The 22,902-nt window shown below is 33.6% G+C and overlaps 1 protein-coding gene across 1 annotated transcript; it reads left to right on the top strand.

Annotated features, from left to right (window-relative positions):
• Nucleotides 1-2,195: 2,195 nt before the first annotated feature.
• Nucleotides 2,196-5,909, top strand: LOC105800420 (uncharacterized). Its single transcript, XM_012631554.2, has 5 exons — nucleotides 2,196-2,516; nucleotides 3,655-3,797; nucleotides 3,922-4,051; nucleotides 4,716-4,907; nucleotides 5,581-5,909. Exons 1-5 carry the CDS (start codon nucleotides 2,331-2,333, stop codon nucleotides 5,785-5,787), a joined length of 858 nt encoding a protein of 285 aa, XP_012487008.1. The 5' UTR covers nucleotides 2,196-2,330; the 3' UTR covers nucleotides 5,788-5,909.
• Nucleotides 5,910-22,902: the final 16,993 nt, after the last annotated feature.

Genomic DNA, 22,902 nt, shown 5'->3' with positions numbered 1-22,902 from the left:
CGACGGAATACATTGCATACACCCGAACTGCCACATCACTTGGTTGGATTTGTGCATCTCAATCGTTGCAAAAATGATCAATGGCACATTCATGTGCCAGATGTTGCAATTGGCCAAAAATTCGGCCGAGACGCATTCTTAAATTCTCAAATCTACATATGACATCCATACAAACTGCAATACAAATTATAAATCTTAGCATGTGCCTAATATATAAGTTCAAATGCTGGAATAAATATTATATAACTTTGAATTCAATAAACTAGCCTCCTCTTTGGTTTGTTGACCTAAAGCTAGCCAGATATCCTCGAGCTCGGTTGGTAAACCTGTGTGTCTCGCGCGATTGTTCCACCTATTCAAATAATATGTTATTTCAAAATTACAATAATAAAAAATTATTATGATAATGACATTATCAAATGAATTTTACCATATTACGAGTGGGAATTCATAAGAGGGTCCACTCAAGGGCGTAAAAATGGTAGTCGTTATCATGCCCACAATTGAAGGAGTATGCAATTGTCGATTTTAACTTTTTTTTTGTTTTGTCTCTCAACACATTTCTCGGTACAATGTCACCAACAACATTGATCCCTAACTAAATCATCCCGCTTCTTTCAAGTAGGCTAGTAGTAGTAGCCACCTTAAATGTACCAGATTTTGAGATTTATCTAGCATAAGCAAACCACGGATCAACCTCAAGATGAATGAGCGTGGATTGTTATTTTTCAATGCCACTCACAGAAGCCTCAATAGTTTTGAAGTTGTCTTCCAACCATCCTATCTCGATCCAACTACCCCTAAACTTGTTGGACACCTTCCCTAGTAGTTGTTCGCATGTTGCACTCTAAGTGACACTTACCACTGGCCCCGTAATGACTTCCCCATCGACCGGTAGATAGAGTTGTAAACCAACGTCCTCGAGTGTAATTGGACATTCATCGTAGGGAAGATGAAATGTGTGTATCACTGGTCTCCATCTTTCCACCAAAGCACTGATAAGTGGGGGATCCAATTTAATCCCCCAAGCATGCGAGCCATGTATAAGAATCTCGCATCTCGCAAGTGTCCATAAATGACAATCGTTGCACTCTTACTTAAATTGTGTATGTACGTCTCCAAAATTCGATAATCGACTTGAGTATATAAACATAAAAAATTAATAATGTTAATAGCATAATTAATTAATTAATTAAAATTAAATAATTTAATAATATTTTTTACCATTTGTAATTGAACGCCTGAGATGTGCTTTTCATCCAAACAAATAAGTTAATTTGTCACTTCATAAATTATAATTAATAAAATAAAATCGAAGGGAATATGATTTAGAGAAACATTTGAAACGAAATTATCGAGAGAATTGACGAAATTATTGAGAGAATTTAGAATTGAGTTTGAATTGAAAAGAATGAAGTTTGGAGGGGTTTATACAAGAAAAAAATATGATTGCTGGGGTATTGTAACCGCTAGAATTATGACAGTTGAAGGAAAAATTACCATTGACCTGAAAACGTGCCATCTATCCTTAAATATCTTAAAAATTCAACATATTTCTTTAATTCAGCCCCATATGGATACTATGAAAAAAAGAAAAAAAAGACCCAACACCTGTATTTGATAAGAGAGGTTAGAAGTGTCCCACATGTAAGCATGCATACGCCAATGAATGTTATGTCTAACGAATGTCTTTCTTTGGCTAGGTTGTGATGGAGGAAATTGTGATAAAGTGATGTGAGGATAGCGATGCCTCCTAGCGAGATATGGATAACTAAAAACATGTCAAACTAATACATATAATCTTACAAGTTATGGAACAATGGGAAATCAAGCATATTCCCTGATATAGAAATCAAGTTGCGGACATTCTTGCAAAAATGGCTTTAGAAAGAAATCCAGCTCTCCTAGTATTTGCAAAAATTCTAGAAAAAATAACAGTGATTGCTGAGATTACTAGAGTTTCATATTTTCCGATTATGACGGTTTAATATGAATTATTTGTTTTTTTTATTAAAAAAACGTGTCAAACTTCTTGTAAATTTGGATTAATTGATCCAAATTATTATTTACTAATAAAATTTAATTGAAAAATAATTTTAATATTTTGTTTACTTTTTAATTGTAAACTGGTCCAACGGGAGAGACTGGCATAAGAGGATCACAAAAAAATGGCTGCCACTCTGATCCAACTCATGGGCAGTTTTAGGCCTAAGCCGGGATATACCAAACGGAGTCGTTTGAGAGAGGTCTCTCGGGTTTATTCTCATAGAAGAAGGTTGTAGAAAACGACATGAATTAGTAAGTTGTTGCATACGAAGCGTGTGCAAAGCATGTTAGGAGCAGCAAGAGGTATAACATCTTCTTCATCTTCCAGAATCTTCTCTAGGAATATTCTTTCCAAGCCTCCTTCTTTCTTCACCATTTCACGCGCTCTTGCTCCCTCCATTCCCCGCTTTTCTGTACGATCAATGGCTGACTCTGCTTTCAAGAAAGTTCAGATTCAGAGAGATGACACTGTCAGTTCTTCTCATTTCCTCTTCGTTTCAACAGTTTTTAAGTTAATTTTTTTATCTTTTTGATGATTGCAAGTGTTGGGTTTTTTCTATCTTTGCTGAAATGCTAGTCATTGCGTTGTATTAGATATTGGATTAACATTTTAAAACTGAAATTGTTTTTTCTTTTCTCCTTGATCTAAGAAGAAAATGCATGATTTAATTTTAATATTGATGATCGAGTTACATTATTATGGGTTTCTCTTTTTCTTTTTGATGCTTTTGATTCTGGAGTATTTGCTATCTTTGCTGGACTGTTAGCAATTGAGTTGTATGAGATTTGGATTAAATTTTTAAAACTGAAATTGTTTTTATTTTCCTGTTTGAGAAACAAAATGCGTGATTTTATTTCAATATTGACGGTCCTGTTTGCAATTACTATGGTTTTTCCCTTTTTTAAAAAAAAATCAAATTTACAAAGTTTTTCAGTATTTTTTCGGCTGTCGTATGTCGATACGGCTTGATGCTTTCGATTGTCAGCTATGTGCTATCTTTGCTGAAATGTTAGTAGGCGATTTGTATGAGATATTGGATTAAGAATTTAAAACTGATTGATTTTTTTCTTGATTGGAAAATAAAAATGCATGTTTTCTATTCCAAGTATTGACTAATCATGCTATAATTATTATGGGTTTTGCCTTTTCTTTTTGATGATTTTGATTGTTGGGTATTTTGTCTTTGTTAAAATGTTAGGAATGATTTGTATGAGATTGTGTTAAAATTTTGATAATTTAATCCTTTTTTTTCCTTGATATAAGAATATTATTTTAATAATCGACTACTCATGTTACAATTTGATATGGGCCTCGCAGTTCTTGATGGTAATTAAGTTATACGAGATATTGTGTTCAAAGTTTAAAACTGAAATTGAATCTTTTTGCTTGATTCAAAAACAAAATGCATGATTCTATAGATTGACTAACCATTTTTGCTGTTACCGGTGGATTTTAGTTATTTGTTGAGTTTCAGTCCATAATATTGTTTTTCTGTTTGCTTTTGAATTTTCAGAATCCAGGATGGAGTCTTGTTTGATTTGGGTTTAGTTGTTCTCAATTCATTTAAACCCTCTTTTATTTATTTATTTTTTAAATGTATTGATTAGGCATTTGATGCATATGTGGTTGGCAAAGAAGATGCACCCGGAATTGTTGTTCTTCAGGAGTGGTGGGGTGTGGATTTTGAGATAAAAAACCATGCCTTGAAGATCTCTCAACTGGGCCCAGGATTCAAAGCTCTTATTCCAGAGTATGCATTTCATTCCACAATTTTTTATTTTTATTTTTGTTATCTGAATGCTCATAAACTTTGATCACTTGGCGTTTGCTACATTTGAATGCTAATTCATTTTATGTTTCTCAACTTGCTTCAGTTTGTATCGAGGAAAGGTTGGTCTTGATGTTGCAGAGGCACAACACCTAATGGATGGTCTTGACTGGCAAGGTGCTGTAAAGGATATCTGTGCTTCGGTTGATTGGCTTAAAGCTAATGGTTCAAAAAAGGTGAGTGCTGGTTATTTATTGTCATTTTTGTTAAAGCCTTATGCTTACTCAAAACATATTTGAAGTTTAGACACTTCATCGTAGTGACCATTCTGGTACCTTATTGACTGAGATAAGTGGAAATGAATATATGAAGCTGAACATTTAGTACTTTTCTTCTGTTTTGGATGGCCAAGTGAATGGAGAATTTGAAAGAAGATAGACTTATTATGGGTTCATCCATTTTTTAAAAGAGATTTAAGCAATACAGATATTGCTAATTCTTTTTCTATACATTTAAAAAAATAATCTGAACATATTGTGGAATGGTGATTTTATATTTGCAGTTCAGGTCAACTATTTCATAATTGCTCGTTACATCCGAACGACAAAAAGTACATCAACTTCATCTCAAATGCCTTAACATGTCTTCTTTGTTAAGTGTTATTTCCTGTTTCTGCAGGTTCTCTTCTAAGTTTAACTTTCGAACAAAGTTAAGATTCTGCTGTGAAATTTTGAAGTATTTTATTCTTAAATATGTATCAAATTGTGGAGCTGCATTTTCTGTTAATTTGTTAATGATTATTATCGACATTAAGTTTCTTGCTGCTTTATTGAAACTTTGTTTTGGGTGAAGTTTAAACATTGGTTGGTGAGCAATCTCTGATTTCACTGCATTGATCAGGTTGGAGTGACCGGATTTTGCATGGGGGGTGCTCTCTCTATTGCAAGTTCTGTCTTAGTTCCTCAAGTTGATGCTGTTGCTGCCTTTTATGGGGTTCCTTCACCTGAACTGGCAGACCCTGCCCAGGCCAAAGCACCTGTTCAAGCTCATTTTGGAGAACTTGATAACTTTGTTGGGTTTTCAGATGTGACGGTATGGCAAGATTTATTTATTCTCCCAGTTTTAAATTTAATCACTTATTTCCAATCATATCTTGAAGCTAGTTTCATGTTTGTGACCGAGTATCTGAAGATTGGACATTAGAGATGCTCCTTTTTTTTTCTTTTTTTTGTTTCTTTGTGGGAATAAAATAGTTCAGGCTCAGCAGCCACGCAGGCCTAGTGATAATTGCTAGATTTAGTTGCAAATCTTTGTAGAAAAGTCAATGATATTGTCAAAACTCATAGGACCAAATATGTTGACGAGAAAAATGAGAAGTCTGGATAACATAGCAGTTACTTCTGAAAACCTAGCACCGTGGCTTACTTCCTTTACCGTCTGAAAACCTTAGTTACCTCTAAACCATGGGTGAATGTTAAAGGAAGAATGAACATATTTGCTTTGGCCACTGGAAATAATTCATTTTCCAACTTATGTTTGATTGTGCGCAATAGAGATTGGTGGTAAAATAATACGTGTACGGTTGTTTATTTGCTGATATAAGGCTTCATTAGGTTCATATTTTTTGCTATTTCTATTCTCTTTTACCAAGTATTTGTTGCTTGGTCATATGATGTTATAAAGCAAATCACAATTAAACAGTCAGAGTCATTATTATATGGATGGAATTATGGCTGAAAATTAATCAGGATTGTCGAGATTTCAGGCTGCGAAGGCTTTGGAGGAAAAACTGAAAGAATCAAAAACTCCATATGAGGTGCATATTTATCCAGGCAATGCACATGCCTTCATGAACAGGTCCCCCGATGGTATAAAGCGGAGGAAGGGCATGGGAATGGCTGATGAGGATGAAGCTGCAGTCCGCCTCGCATGGTCTCGTTTCGAGTCATGGATGGCTCGTTTCCTGTCATAATCATGATAATTCAGTACTTTATCATGCTAGCATAAACATAAAACTTTCTCGTTGGTTTTTGGAATGTGTGGAGTATGCTGCCATATTATTTTGAGTCTTGTTTAAAAGGATTCCTTTAATAATCTGCATTTGTCGTTTTTACTCTTTTCCACGTGCCCATATTACTCAATATATCGTGGCCCATTCCATTTTTAAAAAAAATAGATACCATCTTTTTATACATTTAATTGGATTTCGTAAAAGATAAAGAGGTTTAAATTATGCAATTCATCCCTCTACTATGTAAAAGGTGTGGATTTTGTAACAGTGCCAGTTAGCTCAGCTCAGTTAAATAATATAATGTCTTTTTATTTTGTATCTGTAGTGGCTTTTAATGTGACATGTGTTATATATTTAATTCAATAAATAATATATTTTATAATATTAAAATATATGTCAATTAAATGAGGATTAGTTAATTTATATTAAAGGTATTGAGAGAATAAAATAACATTTTAGAAATAATAAAATAAAAAATTAATTAATTAATAAAATGATTAAAATAATATTTAAATTTGGAACTATGTAAAAGGTAAGTAGAAAATATGTTTACACTAAATTAATAATCAGATTAATAATAATTAAAAATAATTAATGAAATTTGATTTTTTTCAAAATAAATTCACACCAACATTTTTCACTTATACCAAACAAATAATTGATAAATAAAAAAATTTATGACTGATGATTTGGAAGTATAAACAACTTAAAGAAAAAAATTAATGTTATAATATTATATTACCTCATTATCAATTAAAATAATATTTAATCTCTCTCGATATAAATGATTCGATATTACCTCTTAGAAGAACCATTGCTTTAATGTTTCATTCATTTTTATATAATTCTACTTATTATTGCTAACAATCTTCATTTTTGTTGGTAATTTTATTAATTAAATATATCTAACTACTAAAACTTATTTATAAAGCTAAAGTTAAATTTTAATTGGTATATAACTAATACTAATTAAGTGATAAATTCTCTCTATTTTCGGGCATAGTAACAATATTTTGAAGTTATGTAAATAGTTTTACTAGTGCCATCTATTTATAAGGAGAGGAAGTAGAACCCTTGTTGAATTGTAAAACTTTATTTTAGCCAAAAGAATGAACTCCTAATCTATCTTGGAGTATAGGGGCGACAACCCTAGTTAATAATACTAAAGTTTGTCGTCCCCCTCATTAACATGATGGACTTCTGGGTCTCTACCATATCGGATTGAATTACAAGTATTTCCTGGACTTTTAACTCAATATTTTATAATTCGATCCAACCCGATATTTGTTTTTCTATTTTCCAAAATAAACATCTCAATATTTTTTCAATTAAATAATCTTTTCAACCCAATTCTAATTCCGTTAAAATCATGACAACTTCACCGTAAAAGAATCTATGAGAAAATATATTTAATATTTCTACATTCAACGGTTCACTATTACCAAATGATTTATTTCCATTTTCAAACTTCGTTTAATTTGAAAAAAATAAATTCATTTTCAGGTCATTTTCATTTTTAATTTTCATTTTGGAGAAAACTACATTCATTTCTAAATTATTCTATTTCTCCATTTTCATTTTCATTTTGGAGAAAACCATAACCATTTCCAAATGTTTTCCATTTCTCCACTTTCACCATTTTTATTCATTTATATTTATTTGATTCAACATGCAATTTATTTATGGTTTCAAAGAGCTAGTGGAAGGACTGATTGACCATATGCAATTGAGGCTCAAATGATTTATAATTAAGTCCCAGCCTTTCGCCCATTAATTATAAACTCATTTAGTCACGAAGTCATTCCATTATAGTATCGTGACTGAGCTCTCCCCAATGGCATACCATTACGAAAGCAACTAGATCAATGCTCATCTAATAACCTTGTCATAACTGTGTTACCCTCATAGGATATCGTTAATCTCTTTTGAATAATATTCGTTTTCCCAATATGATCCTATTTTATCTCATGGTAACCATTACACTTTCTTTCATGAAAAGTCAATTACTATCAAATAGTAATCAAGTCATTCATGACAAAGACGAATGACCCGTCGTCACGTTTACTTTTCATTAACCATGTAATGAAAATGAGAGGGTATCATTTACCCATGTAACAAACTATTAATTCCACTGTTGTGAATGACGCTACATATTGCAAAAGTCGTATACCCAATGCACCAACTTTTGGTTCCTTATCTATTTGAACTCAAGCTTTTACTTACATCAAAGTATACTAGTCACACATACATAGTTCGTCATCCATTCAAGATTTAGGTATGCCACACTATAAACGTCAAAAGTGAATAAATTCATAAATAGATTCAAGATCTATTCTTCTTGGGTCCAGTCTAATGTACTATCAATCCAATTAGCCATATCTATGTCCAAACTTTTGAAAGTCATCCGCTCCGATGCCAAAGATAAGGTATCTTCCCAATTGGACTTGATAGACGTCATATTAGTCTTTGAATCAGTTTGCTCATTTCTGATTGCACTAAGGACATGTTTAGGTTTGTTTACTAATACAAGTTTTCTTTTCGTATTACGATCCGACCACGTAATACCACTTAATATTAGTTAAACATTAAACAACTAGTACTTAATATTAGTTAAACATTAAACAACTAGTGAGCTAACATTTGCCTCTATTTTTATTTACATGCAAAACCCACGTAAGGACAATATACAAAGTATTAATGTAATTCATGAATAATTTTATTAACCAATTTGTTTGAATAAATTACAAGTGTACTTAGAAGAAAATACTATACTCAGGGCACCAGATCCAACAGTCTCTCACCTCCCTTAGTAAATTAGATCAGTCATGTTTCGCATTCCTATGCCTTCCATATGTTTCCCAAAGATCTCTCTAGATAGTAGAGTATTGGCAAAAGAAATCCCTAGGGTTTGTTCTCAGATGCGATCTTTGACTAAATCCACTATTTTATGAAACACTACTGTCTCCCTTATGATACTTTGTATCAATGTGTTTTGTACTTATATGGTTTCTTTGGATTTAGCTATATTCATAGTATTATAGTTACATAGCTTTTTCACACCTCATACTTGAGCCTCCATAGTGAAGTTAGTTGTGTAACCTTACTTGACATTTATTCATACTATGGACCCGCTGTCTAGGATAAAAGCACAACCCAATGTTGATTTCCTCGAATCCTGACACCTTTAGAAGTCAAAATTAGTATATTCAATAGGAGTATGATCTCCTCTGGAATAAACAAGCATATAATCCCTTGTTCTCTGTAAATACTTGAGTATATGCTAAACTACTTGCCTAGTGTCATGGTCCTAGATTCGCCTGCTATCAACTCACTAACCCCACTGCAAAACATATGTCTAGGCATGTGCACAACATAGCATACATGAGACTTCCTATTATCAAAGCATAATAAACCTTTCTCATGTTCACTTTTTCTTCTACTGTCTTAGGACAATACTCTAAAGAGAGATAAAATCCTGATACAGAAGGTTGATTACCCTTCTTCGAATTGGTCATTTGTATAACGCTCTCAATATCTTGTCTATGTATAAAGCATGAAATAGTGCTATCACTTTGTTCTTTTTATCCCTTAAGATTCAAATGCCTAGAACAAAATTAGTTTCTTCCAAGTCCTTCATGCTAAACTGTTGGGTGAATCATAGTTTAACCAATGACAATGTCTCTAAATCATTCCCAATGAGTAGATTGTCATCGACATATAGAAAGAGAAATACCACATTTCCATCCCCTATATGTTTATAAACACAAGGTTGATCTACGTTTTGCTCAAATCCAAAAGTTTTGATCTCTTGATCAAATCTTTGATTCCACAAGCGGGATGCTTGCTTAAGTCCATATATGGATCTAAGCAGTTTGCAAACTTTATGCTCGTTTCCTTCAGCTATATATTTGTTAGGTTGTATCATATAAATGCTCTCTTCAAGATAGCCGTTCAAAAACGTAGTCTTGAAATCCATTTGCCAGATCTCGTGATCATGAATCGCCACAACGAATAACAATATGTATATTGAGTTGAGCATGGCAATCAGAGATAAGGTTTCTTCGTAATTAGTACCTTTTTTTTTAGTATAACCTTTTGCTACAAGTCCGGCTTTATAAGTTTCCAGTTTTCCATATGCATTTCTTTTCATCTTGTAGATAATGGGTTTTATCCCTTTCGGTAAGTCTACAAGTTCCCACACTGAGTTGGAATCGATCAAATCCATCTGAACTTTCGTAGCTATTTCCAAGAACTTTGAATCAGCGCTCTGCATCTCTTCGTCATATGTGAGTGGGTCATCATCTTCTTGTCCGGTAGACTTAGTGTTAAAAACACTTACGCCAAATTGGAAGAACTCTAGCCTACGAGGGACCCTCCCACTGTGATGAAGCACCCTATGTTACTGATTGTTTGTAGATCTGCTATTAAGAGTTGGTTTTGGAGCCGTGATCTATCGCAATTTGGTGTAGCAGATTAAACTAGCTTTCACATTTAAGGAGCTTGAAATAAAAGCATTTTTGTTATGTTTGAGTTAAGTTTTCTTAGTTTTTTTTATATTCAATAACATGTGCAAATTAAGTCTTTTATTAACCATAGGGGCCAAATGAGGCCTAAGAGAGAGCTAACATACTTTGTGAGTGTGCAAGGACCTTTAGAAGGCATACTAAATCGATATTGGTCGCTATGTCGCAATATGGGATATTCAATGTCGCAACATAGAGAGCAGAATGGAGAAAGCTCGATACTGCCTTCGATGTCGCGACACAACCTAAGGGTATTGCGACACATCCTTGAAGAAATCCTAAGAGTATACTGACTTCTGTGTCGCAACAAAAGTCCTAGTGTGTTGCAACATCGACTCTAGAATGGTAATAAAATACAAAACAAGGGTGTTTTGGTCTACACGATCAAGTTAAAGCTCATGGATGTCAACTAACCTAGGGTTCAAGAAGACGACCACCTAAAATCTATAAATAGGCTCCTTTGGAACATGTTATGAACATCATTGACTTGACTTAGATTTTGTTTAGTAAATTTAGTTCAGTTTTCTTTCGTTTTTAGGTTTTAGAATTTATTTTAGTTGTTCTTCATTATTTTCAAGAGTGGTGAATTTTGGAAAACATTCAAACTTTGTGGATTTGCAATTAATCTCAATACAATCAAACTCTTTCATATACTCTATACTATCGATTTAATTAGCATGGTTTCTCTTTATATCGATTCTATATTGTCTATGAAAACCATGAGGAACTAATTCTTCTATGGGGGATTAGCAAGATGAGGTATGATCTATTGACTATTTTGTAGAGTTACTCAACGGATCAACTGTTTGGGAAAGGAAATAGGCCTGACAACCCCAGGAAGTCGTCAATGTGGGAATTAACCCAAAATTGGTATGACCCATCTGTAAACACCTTCACCTCAAGCTAGTCTGGACTGTGAGGTCGGAAGATAAGTAGTCCTTGCTGACTTGTTATGTTAGTGGAAGATCGAAAGATCCTGCTAGGGTAGCGACTAGTTGATTGACAAGGAACCCGAAACAAAAGTTGGTGGGGATTACCGAAGCAAGCTAATCACCCATAATCAAGATTTGATTTATTCTTCTTTTCTATCTCTTGAAGTTTATTTCTTTTATGATATTTCGTTTTATTATTATAAAAACCTTAAAAATCCTCTATTTTATGTTTTCGTACTATAACTAATTTAAAGTACTAATTAGATCTTTTAGTGTTTAGGTTAGAATGGATCTAGCACTTGCTTCCTTTGGGTATGATCATCGGAGTACTCACCTATTCTGTTGTAAAACTATATTACAACTCAACACGTATACTTGCAGATACCGCCTCGTACTTCTATATTTTATTGCAGTATTCATACTTTGGACGTTAGCATGTCCAAAGGCGGTCAAGTTTGTGGCGCTATTGTTGGGGAGGCAATGTCTCTAGTTTGATTTTAATTTTTCGCATTTAAAAAAAAAGAAATTTGTAGGTTATAACTACGACTTTCAATTTGTTTTTTTAATTAACATTTCTATCATTTGTTCTTTTTTTAGGAACCCTAGACACCATCAACCAAATAATCAACCAATACAAAGCCATGGATAACTTTCATTATATGTGGTTTAATGAAGACTTCGATTATGACAGAGATATTTATAGAGAATGAGTCTATGAAGACTAGGAGATGCAAAAGAACCAATGATTACTAATGCTTGAATTAAGTCAACTCCGAGGAGAAGCCTCAATTCTTTTCCAAGGCGATAACGACCACATCGATATTCCATCAGAAAGGTAGCTAGGTCTAGAGTTGAGAACAGAAGAGAATGTCACTATAAATGCTTGTGAAAAAGGAGAACTCCCAGACTATTATCCATCTCAACAGATAGAAAAATATTCAGAGAAATTAAATGCTACTGCAGAAAGAGAAGATATAGAGCTAGTGGGGGAATGGCAAGTGAACCAAAGAATCATATAAGCATAGAACTCATTGTCTCAGAAATCTTAGGTTCTACCAATAAGGCCGGAACACAAGAATAGTATAACACAGACCAACCAATAGAGAAAATGGTAATTATGGCTGATCTAGTGGAAGAGTGTCTGTCGATTCAGGAATTCCCAGAGCAAAATAAAGAGATACTAGTAGTCTCGACTAATGAACTGGAATTGACTACCCTTTGCATGACCTTAGTCCTAAACTAGACATCCTAGAGATTTGATGACCTAGGAATTTTTTGGATGTTGAACAAAATTGGAAAAATATATATAGATAAGACCTATGATCATATAATAAAAATCGATCAAGCTGGACAACTAATGAGCCTTGAGTTGCAAGCATCGTGGAATGTTCAAACACTACAAAAGCCATGCAAGAAAGCTATCTGTAAAAAAAATAAAGGAATTTAAAAAACCACAAATGGATGAATTTAAAAGTCTGCAGAGTTAGAATCTAAGAGACTTAGTGCAAAATCCCTAGCTAACCCTTTTGCCAACATATGTACCAATCATCACCTCAAGTACACCTGAAAACTATTCTGGATCGACGAGAAAAGCAGAGATATAATAAACGACAAGTATGAGCCACACTTTCCAACCTTTTTACAAAGCAAGAATGCTAAGCATAGGCTAAAGTGGTTGAGTGGTTACGTAACTTCTCAAATAATTAATAGCTATGATCTGCGAAAAGAACTATCAGTTGTCCAGGCAGGTCGGAAAGGCAAGTTTAGAGAAAGAGACAACCCCAGACAAGTCGAATGGCATGATGGGTGTTGGACCAATACAAATATAAATAAATTAAAGGGAGCCCATCAACACAGATGAGTCCGGCAGCAGAACCTAACATCCTTACGTAAGACTCTTACTTATTATACATATTGTATATTTTGCTAACCAATTCATTAAAACATTACAGGTAGATCAAAGACAGGTTTAACAAGAGCTTGAAGTACTTTGAAGGTCCAAAATTTGGGAAAACAAGGTCAATATTGCAACATAGACAATTTCGTGTCGCAACATCGCGGGTAGTAACGAAGAGTTTCAAAAATCAACTCGATGTCCCGACATCACTAACCGTGTCGCGACATAGAAGACAGTCTCCAAGATTTTTGAAGTTGCAAGGTGTGTTGCGACAACGAACCCCGGGGTCGAGACATGAGTAGCTTGCTAGGGATGTTGCGACACAGAACCCCTTTGTTGTAACATCGCTGCAAATTTTCGCAGGGTCAACCCAACCCAGTTACGTAACCCTTACACTTAACCCTCAAAACACCCAATCTTTAACCCTAAAAATATTCATTTTTAACATAAAAACACCTTCTTAACTCAATCTAACCTAGTTTTAATATCCTAAATCTTCCAAAACTTCTAACCTCCAAATCCTCTTTGCTGACTAAAACCCTAGGTCCCAATCCTTCATTTTGAATTCAAAAAAGCTACATTGGAAGGAGTGGTCATCAACAAAACAAAAGAGGAAGCACATATAAGTTCAACAAAGTTGATGTTCAAATATTCTCGAATTTTTTTCTACTGTTCCATTTATTACTATTCATATATTTGCTAGAAATATTGCTTATAAAATGCCTCCATGTAAGAACAAAAGAACTTCTGTTTTGGAAAGCCCACGTGTTTTCGACCCCGTATGATTTCATCATTTGAACGTAGAAAAATATTTTCTTGAGTCACAGGGACGACCGTTGATTCAGGAGTGAGGGCTTGAACCTTCTATGGCTCTCTATAAAGAAATCTGGACTTTGGTCCGTTACTATCAATGAGAGCAGTTATGTGTTACTCCCATGAATAATGCAATCATACCTGCGGCTTAATAATTTTATGTGACCCTTAAGGATCAAGTGATTAAACGAGGCTATAATGCAGTGATAACTAATGTTGAAGTACAAGAGGAAGATGTTCCAATCTCCCCTAATGATATTTGCAAAATTTATAACATCCCATTTTATGAAAACTATTTTATTGATAGTACTAATTTAGACAAATTTCAAAATATTGACATGGAAGATGTTACAAAATATTTAACACAAGACAGGGGTAGTTGGAACTACATGCCAGACACAGAGCTTCAACGGATTTCATTTAGACCATTTTGTTTCCTGTTACTAAGATGTGGATGCAATTCATTGGTACTAGAGTTGCACCTGTGTTGAATGTTTCTAACGTTAACGCCTTTCGAGGTGTTTTGTTATATGGTATTCTATAGCGTAAACAGATCTGTATAGGGCACCGGATCTTTTGAAAAATGAAACGGTGTGTATAGGCTAGAAAGTTGGACTTTCTTCCCCCATCTTGTAACAACACTATGTCGCCAGGTAGAAGTGCCAATGAGTGAAAACAAACATTTTATGAAGCCAACAAGAAGTATCATTGGAGACACACTATATACCAAGTACATTAAGCTTTAGGAAAAGCAAATTACAAAATGGAATCAAAGGAGGACGGAGAAAATAGATGTGTCAGCATCGCTTAAACACAAAGATAAATCAAAGGATAGGAAGGGAGCCCGCGGAAACATAGAACCAAAACTAGACGAGATGATAAGATGGATGTAGGAAACAAGCCTAATACTCCAAGAATTTGCAAAAATGGATTGGTTACACACTCTGAATTATCCCCCAGACATTTTTAGGCCGACTCTGACTCATCAAGATGATAGGGCTAATCTTGAGGAGGAAGGTGTTGCTCATGAGTACCCTGGAACGGAGGACGAATATAAAATGACATTTCAGCCGTACTTTTCTACTCTAAAGGGGCCTATCATATGAAGCCCAACTCTCCATGCACCTTCAACGGGTGGGAGCTCTCACCAAACACATGTCAAAGGAAAAGGAAAAGCTCTGATGAAAATGAGGTGGGCACCATAGTAGGATGATGAGGAGGAGGACTGAACATTTTTATTTTTGTTTTCAAAGACTTGTATTAATTATTGGATAATTTTGATTCAGACACTGTAGGAGTAGGGTTAATAGTAGATTTTTAGTTATGTTTTGTTTAGGTTTTCTATGTAAAAACCATACACGAAGGAGACACAAACAATTCAAGCTTAACACAATCAAAGGAGGAAGCACCCACCATTAGTAGTAAGAGCAATAATGATCAATTGGGTACCTTCTTTCCTTATATTTATGTGCTACACATTGAGGATAATGTGTCAACTAAAGTGTGGGGGTAATGTAGAAAACTTGTTTATTTTCAATTTCTATATTTTTCTTTGATTTTTTTTTTTTTTTTTTGTCTTTGGTGTGCTTGAGCTTGTAAAAATATAAGTGATTGGTTAGGAGCATGTACATAGGTTGCTTGTGTTTACAAATAAATTTGGCATGACGATAGGTGATCTTCAATTTTTTATTATTAGACTACTAAGTTCTATATGTTAAACTGTAAATAGGTATTAAGCAATCAATTGTACCAAATGATATAAAAAATAAAAGGAAACGAGCATGCTAGTATGAATGATGAATGGTTGAGTTTGAGTTTGAGTTTGTTTGGTAGATTAAATTTTTGCATATTGAGATATTTAGGGATGATCTAAGGCATTGTTTGAAACATATTTAGAGCCAAAAAGCTAACGTATTTGTATTTCACCTTTAGTACCAATTTTTGAGTTTGTTGACACTTCTTGATGAACCTCATTACAAACCTCAAGCCTGAAAATGCTAATTTGTATTTTCCCTTTTTCTTTGGTCCTGTACTGCAAAACTATAGATGTCTGGCCATACGTACTGAGGGTTAAGTAGATACATCACAGTGGATTTTGTGAAAATAGAGTGAAATAGGAAAGATTGGTGTGATATAGGAACTATAATGTATCCTAATGAGCGAAACAAAAAGAAAAATCCAAAAAGAAAATTAGTACGAGTAGAAAAAAGTATTAAACCAATGAAAAAGCATTCATGAGTAAGATGTATTGAAAGAGAGAAAAGTGAAAAAGTCATCAAAGAAAGAAAAACTCATTCATTAGTGCACAAAAACTCGTAAGGCTAGCCATAGTTATTATGTTATGCTATGACTTCCTATATATGGAGAGACAAGGAAGGTGAGAGAAGGAGAAATAAGGCGGTGAGCAGGTAAGGGTCACTAAGGGGGGGAAAATAAGGATCAATATGTTGTGCCAAACTATTTTCATGTTTGTAACCCTTTTCATGCTTACTATCTTTGAATTCTATACATGTTCTAAGCCTCAGAACATTACAAGCAGAAAAGTCCTGTGTGACCTAAATATCCTTATACATGAATGAAAATCATACTAAACATAAGCATAAACGACTATTTGTATTCTGCTCAGATAATCAAAATACTTGTATAGTTTATTGATGGATCCCTACATGTGAGTCCTTTAATACTTGTATATTTTGTAACATGCTAGACTTAGATGTTTGCGATCAAAAGTGGTAAGTCAATTGCTCATCATGTTAAAGTTGTTAGCAAGCATGAAATGCCTAAGTCATATGCTCTGAAGTCAATAGTTGCATGATGTTTACTCAAGGGTCATCGCTTTTATTTCTTTTTTTTTATGTTGCTTGAGGGCAAGCAATGACTTAACTATGGGGGAGTTTGATCTACCATAATTCGGTGTAGCAGTTCAAACTTGTTTTCACATTTAAGGAGCTAGAATACAAGCATTTTCATTATGTTTGAGTTAAGTTTTTTTAGTTTTATTTATATTTAATAAAAAGTGCAAATTGAGTCTTTTATTGACCATAATGTCTGAATGAGGCCTAAGGGAGAGCTAATGTAATTTGTGAGTGTGCAGGAGACCTTTAGAAGCGTACTAAACTGATACTAGTCGCTATGTCGTAACACGGGATGTTCGATGTCGCAACATAGGGAGCAGAATGGAGAAAGCTCAAGACTGCCTTCGATGTCGCAACACAACCTAAGGGTGTCGCGACACACTCTTGAAGAAATCCTAAGAGGAGTATACTACTTTCTATGTCACAACACAGGTCCTGGTCTGTTACAACATCAACTTTAGAAAGGGAATTAAATATGAAATAGGGGCATTTTTGGTCTGCACAATCAAAATTAAAGCTTGAGGACATCAACTAACCCAGGGTTAAGGACAACAACCACCTAAAATCTATAAATAGACTCATTTGGCATATATTATAGACATCATTCTCTTAGCCTAGATTTTCTTTAGTAAATTTAGTTTAGTTTTTCTTTCATTTTTAGGTTTTAGATTTTATTTCAGTTGTTCTTTGTTGTTCTCAAGAGATCTAAATTCTGGAAAGCATTCAAACTTTGTGGATTCCTGATTAATCTCAATAAAATGAGGCTCTTTCTGTAACCCCTAAAACTGAGCCTAGAAATTATAGCCCAATCTAAGCAATTACGTGGGCCATGGAGATAGCCAAAACGTGAGCTAAAACCAACTGATTAAAGTTTTGAAAACACATACAAATATTTCCCTTTAAATACGATATTTTGAAACATAACTTGAGAAGAAATCTTGTTTATTATTATTTGTAAATCGCTATGATTAATTTTAAAGAAAATTCAATTTCGATTAAGTGAGTTTGCGGAAAGCAGATTTTATTAAGAAAACAATAAAACAATTTATCCATACTAAAACCCATGCAAAATGTTCAATTGTCTATAGTTTTTAAATCAAATCATCCATTCCACAGTTCAATAACTAACTCAAAATGTAAATCCCAAAATAAAAGTTTAAAAGTCCACGAAAGTCCCAAAAATACAAAATAATCTATAACCATGAAAATCATTTATTTTTGAAAGCCTCTCCGATGTCCCAAAAATACAAAATAGTCCATAACCACGATGTTGATCCTAGGCTACAACAAAATCGTCGCGGCCTCTACATAGTCCACCCAGACAAAGAACAAACAACAAACTCTCATTAAACCGCTTAGAGAGAATTGACGAAATTAGCCACTAGAATATTTCCAATATTTTTTTTCTTTAGTAACACACCCCAGAATTAGGGATTCAATTCCTTTTATTTAATATCACATAAAAAAAACAGAATTATCCCTTTAGAGAAACAAATGGAAAGTATTAAAACATCATATCCTTTCCAGAAGAATATTAACTTTCAAGTTTTAATATTTGACCAAAATTATTATTTATTTAAATATTTCGGTAAACTATATTTTGTTAATATTTTTATATGAATAAAATTCATATATTTATTTTAACTATGTTCTCTATTTGTGTACAACAAGTTTGTACATATAATGCGTTCAGTATTTAACTATCAAATTAAATTAATTCAATAATTAATTTAATTCATGTGACAACTAAACATAATACAAACTGTGTTTGGATTCTGTTCGTTTCAACCATTGGGTGACACTCTGTAGGCTCTTCTAACATTAGTAGTAATACTAGAACATTTCTAATGTTACAAGCAATGAGTGACATTTAGCAATGCATCATTACTACTCAAGTTACAAGAAGTCATGATTCAACACAATTTTTCTGTGATAAATTTTCCATGTATTATATCCTTTTATAATTTACATCTAGATTAGAACAAGTCATGGAATAGTCACACTTGTATAGTCCAATATCATATTTCTTGATATTTTGAGTAGACTACAATAAAAAAAATAAGTGTGATATCTCTTATTAACTTATTTGAGCATGGTCATGCATTCTTAGTCTCACTCCATCAAGTGGCCCAAGATATTGCTTCCATTATGTAGGAGGGAAAAATCATATCTTGATTAATCATATCCCACTACAAAGATTGTGGCATACCCAAGATCAATTTTTATAGTACAACCTGTATTGTAGACATTTGACTATATCAAAATATATGACTCAAGATGTTGGGACAATGATGATCTCAAGTTTGAGGATTGTATACATAGTTATCACTATGAGTAATGTTGTGACTATTACATAATAATCGAAGAAAGATACTCATAGGAGGCTAGTCCAATATGTTGTTCTTTAACACATACTCATGTATTGATTTTGACATCCCGATGGTAATGAAAACACTTTTTCATCAATCAACTACACATTAGTCTTAATGCATTATTATTGTATAAGCCCACAACAATACTTGACTAAGGAACTTTTAAGAATAATCGTATTATTCTCAGGACTTTATTATTAATCTATTTATTTACACACATAGAAAAAGAAATTGAAATAACAATGACAATGCCTTATATTAACAAACAAGGTAAAATGAGCATGTGATTACAATCATCTCATGATTGGCCTTTGGACATACTCTAACACGATCATCACCGACCATTTCAACCATCCATTCTTAATCATGTTATCTCCCACTATGGAACCAGTCAGTTGCAATCTAACTAAATTAGAATTAGAATCCAACTATTCACAATTCAACCACTAAAACTTTCGAATTTCCCGACAAAGTCCAACAATTTGATATTTTGGCTCGAGTTTGTATGAAGTTCACCAAGAAGTTTTTTCTAGCTCAAAATAGGTATTAAGGTTCTATGAATAAGGTTAGATTTTTGGCTCTGGGTTATACCAAACAATGCCTTAGGTCATCCCTAGGTATCTCAATATTCACAAATTTAATCAATCAAATAATCACAAATTTCACTATTTGTCATACATACTAGCATGCTCGTTTCACTGTATTTTCTATCATTTGGTATATTTAATTACTTAATGCTTATTTACAATGTAATATATAGAATTTAGTAGTCTAGTAATTGAAAATTTAAAATCATTTACTATCATGCCAAATTTACAGCAAATATAATCAACCTATATACATACTCCAAACCAATCACTTGTATTTCTATAAGCTCAAGTACACTTTGACAAGAAAAATAAAATAAAAAACATAAAGCAAAAAAAGTAAAATTCCCTATCAAAATTTCTTATGATTCCCCCACACTTTAGATAATACATTGTCCCTAATGTGCAACCCTAGAGATAAGGAAAGAAGTTACTCGATTGATCATGACATCGTCATAGTCTTATGGTGGGTGCTTTCTTCCTTGTTCGTTGACAACTCAAAAATGTCGTGCTTCTTTCATGTGAGGTTCCTACATAGAAACTTTGAACACAAGAAATATATATATTTACTGTTAATCCTACTCCTAAAAAATAGAAATTATCCGAATTAATTGTTTACAATCCAAAAATTAAAATTAAAATTTTAGTCAATCCACCACCTCCTCCTCCTAAGAATACATCTCATCCCCCTCCTCTTCACCTTCCTCATCGTCACTATATTCCTTTTCCTCGTTATCTTGCTCTTTTTCTTCATGATGGGAATGCATTGGACCAAATATATTTTGTGGATAGTTTGGTACTCTCATCTTGTTCTACCACGCAAATTCTTGAAGTTTGAGCCCGTCTCTTGTATCCATCTTATCATTCATTCCATCTTTGGAATGCTACTCTCACCTATTTCTTTTCGAGATGTCGTTTTTGCTTTTTATTTAAGTAAAGCTAAGACATCTACCTTTTCCTTTCGGTGTTTGTTCCAATCTCTTATTTGCTTTCGTCGAAGCTCCGTATATTGCTTATATAATGAATATCCTATGAAACTCTTGGATGGCTTCATGAATTGCTTAGTGGTTGTTATTGGAACTCCGGCCTTTTGTATAAAGTCGTCACTAAGTGGGGGAATAAAACCCCAACTTTCTAGCCACTAATGCACCGCTTCATATAATGATAAATCCATGTCCCGATACACATTTGTTTCTTCTATAAAACAGCATATAACAAAACTGCTCGAAAAGTATTGACGTTAGAGCCATTCAAAGTAGGAGCAATTTGAGTGCATAAAAATTGTATCCACATCTTTCCAATAGGGAACATAATTGCTTGACTAAAAGATGTGGTGATATCAGTACCTGAGCAATTTTTCCACTTACCCCTACCCTTTGTTAAATAGTTTATGACGTTATCCATATTAATATCTCTAAAATATTCTAAATCACTTTCTTCTACAAAATCAAATTCATAATATGGAGCGTTATAAAACTCAAAAATCGCTCTAGGGGTGACAAGAACTCCTTCCCTCATGCTTGTATGGTTTCCCATGTGGCACCCTCTTGCCTCTTAGACTCTTGATCCCTAAGTGATGCATAGTGTTCTTATACTACTGGGACCACAACAGAGTCTTTAGAGGTTATGCAAAAGCGTTCCCACCTATGGTATTAAACCAATGGCCATATTTCTCTACATAGAATCATCAATGGCTCAAACCCTCGATCTTGTATAAACGTCTTTCCTTGAAGTACTAAATTTTTTTGATGTTTGGGTTTGGAAAGTTTGACGAGTTTGCAACCACCGATGGTTCTTTAATAAAATTTTAAACTAGAAGAACTAACTAGATATCAAGCAATACAATAAAACAATAAAAATGTAAGTTGAAACTCTTAACCTCGACTTGAAAACTCGTTAATCCTTTCAAAGGTTGTTCCAAATTCCTTTGTGAATACGAAGTGTTTTAACCTGCACTTAGTAAACACACAAGAAGAGGGAAGAAAAATTTTTGCAGCAAAATAAGAAGAAAAGAGAAAATAGATTTTAGGATTTAAAAAGTTTTGAGAGAATGTAAGGTTAAAGTGTTTGTAGGTTAAAATTTTGGTATTTTAAAGTTAAAAACCAAGTTAAAACAAAGGTTAAGTCTCGGGTTGTGCGACGGGTCGGGTTGGCCTTGTAGAAATTTGCAGCGATGTCGCGACATCGGGGTTCCATGTTACGACACCCTTGGCAGGATACCGATATCGCAACAGACTTCGAAATTTTTGAACTCTAGGGTATACTGATTTCTTTGTTGCGACACAAAGGTGCTTTGTCACGACATTGAGTTGAATTACTTGATTTCTTGAACCTGTGAGTGGTGTCGTGACATGGAAGGTCCGTGTTGCGACACTGACTCTGTTTCGGCCCCTCTTCTCGAATTTCAAAGTGTTCGAATTATTTTCTTAATCAATTTAAATAAAATTAAATCCTAAACTACATATGAGTATATTGAAATACAATATTATACAAAAGTTTATCTTAGAAAAAAAAATAAGTATTGTTGTCGGATTCATCCGTTAGCTCCACCAGTGTATACGTGGATACACTCTTTATCATGTTTCGGTTTGTATTGGTCCAGCGTCCACCATGCCACTCCACCTTATTTCATTTATCCCGCTCCTTAAATTTGCTCTTTTCACCTACACTTATGACAACAAATACCTTTTCTAGTTCAAGATAATTAGAGATTTTTATAGATATCTCAAAACATTGTTTCCTTAATTTTTTTCCTATTTCCCTCATTCTGTTGGTGACAACATTTGAAATTTTTAATATTTCTATTTTCTTTTTCATCATTTTCTTCCCTTTTTTCTTTTCTTTTCTCCTTTTTTCTTATTCCTACCCTTGTCTTCTTCATCTTTCTTCTTCACTCTTATTCATTTCCTAGTTTAAGGGCCAATTGCAACAAAGAATCGACGTTAGATTCTTGGGTTTTTTTTTTCTTGGCTTTTTAAGAAAAAAATCTAATATTTGATATTTCAAGTTCTGGACTTTCAACATTTTACTTTGAATCAGTGTTTTTTTTCAAAAAAAATTGTAAAAAAATTCCCCTTCCAAATCTTTTCCTTTTCAT

This window comes from Gossypium raimondii, chromosome 7 (assembly GCF_025698545.1).
Source record: "Gossypium raimondii isolate GPD5lz chromosome 7, ASM2569854v1, whole genome shotgun sequence".
Classification (NCBI taxonomy): domain Eukaryota; kingdom Viridiplantae; phylum Streptophyta; class Magnoliopsida; order Malvales; family Malvaceae; genus Gossypium; species Gossypium raimondii.
The sequence above is the reverse complement of the archived record's forward strand: the minus strand, read 5'-3'. Positions and strand labels throughout refer to the sequence as shown.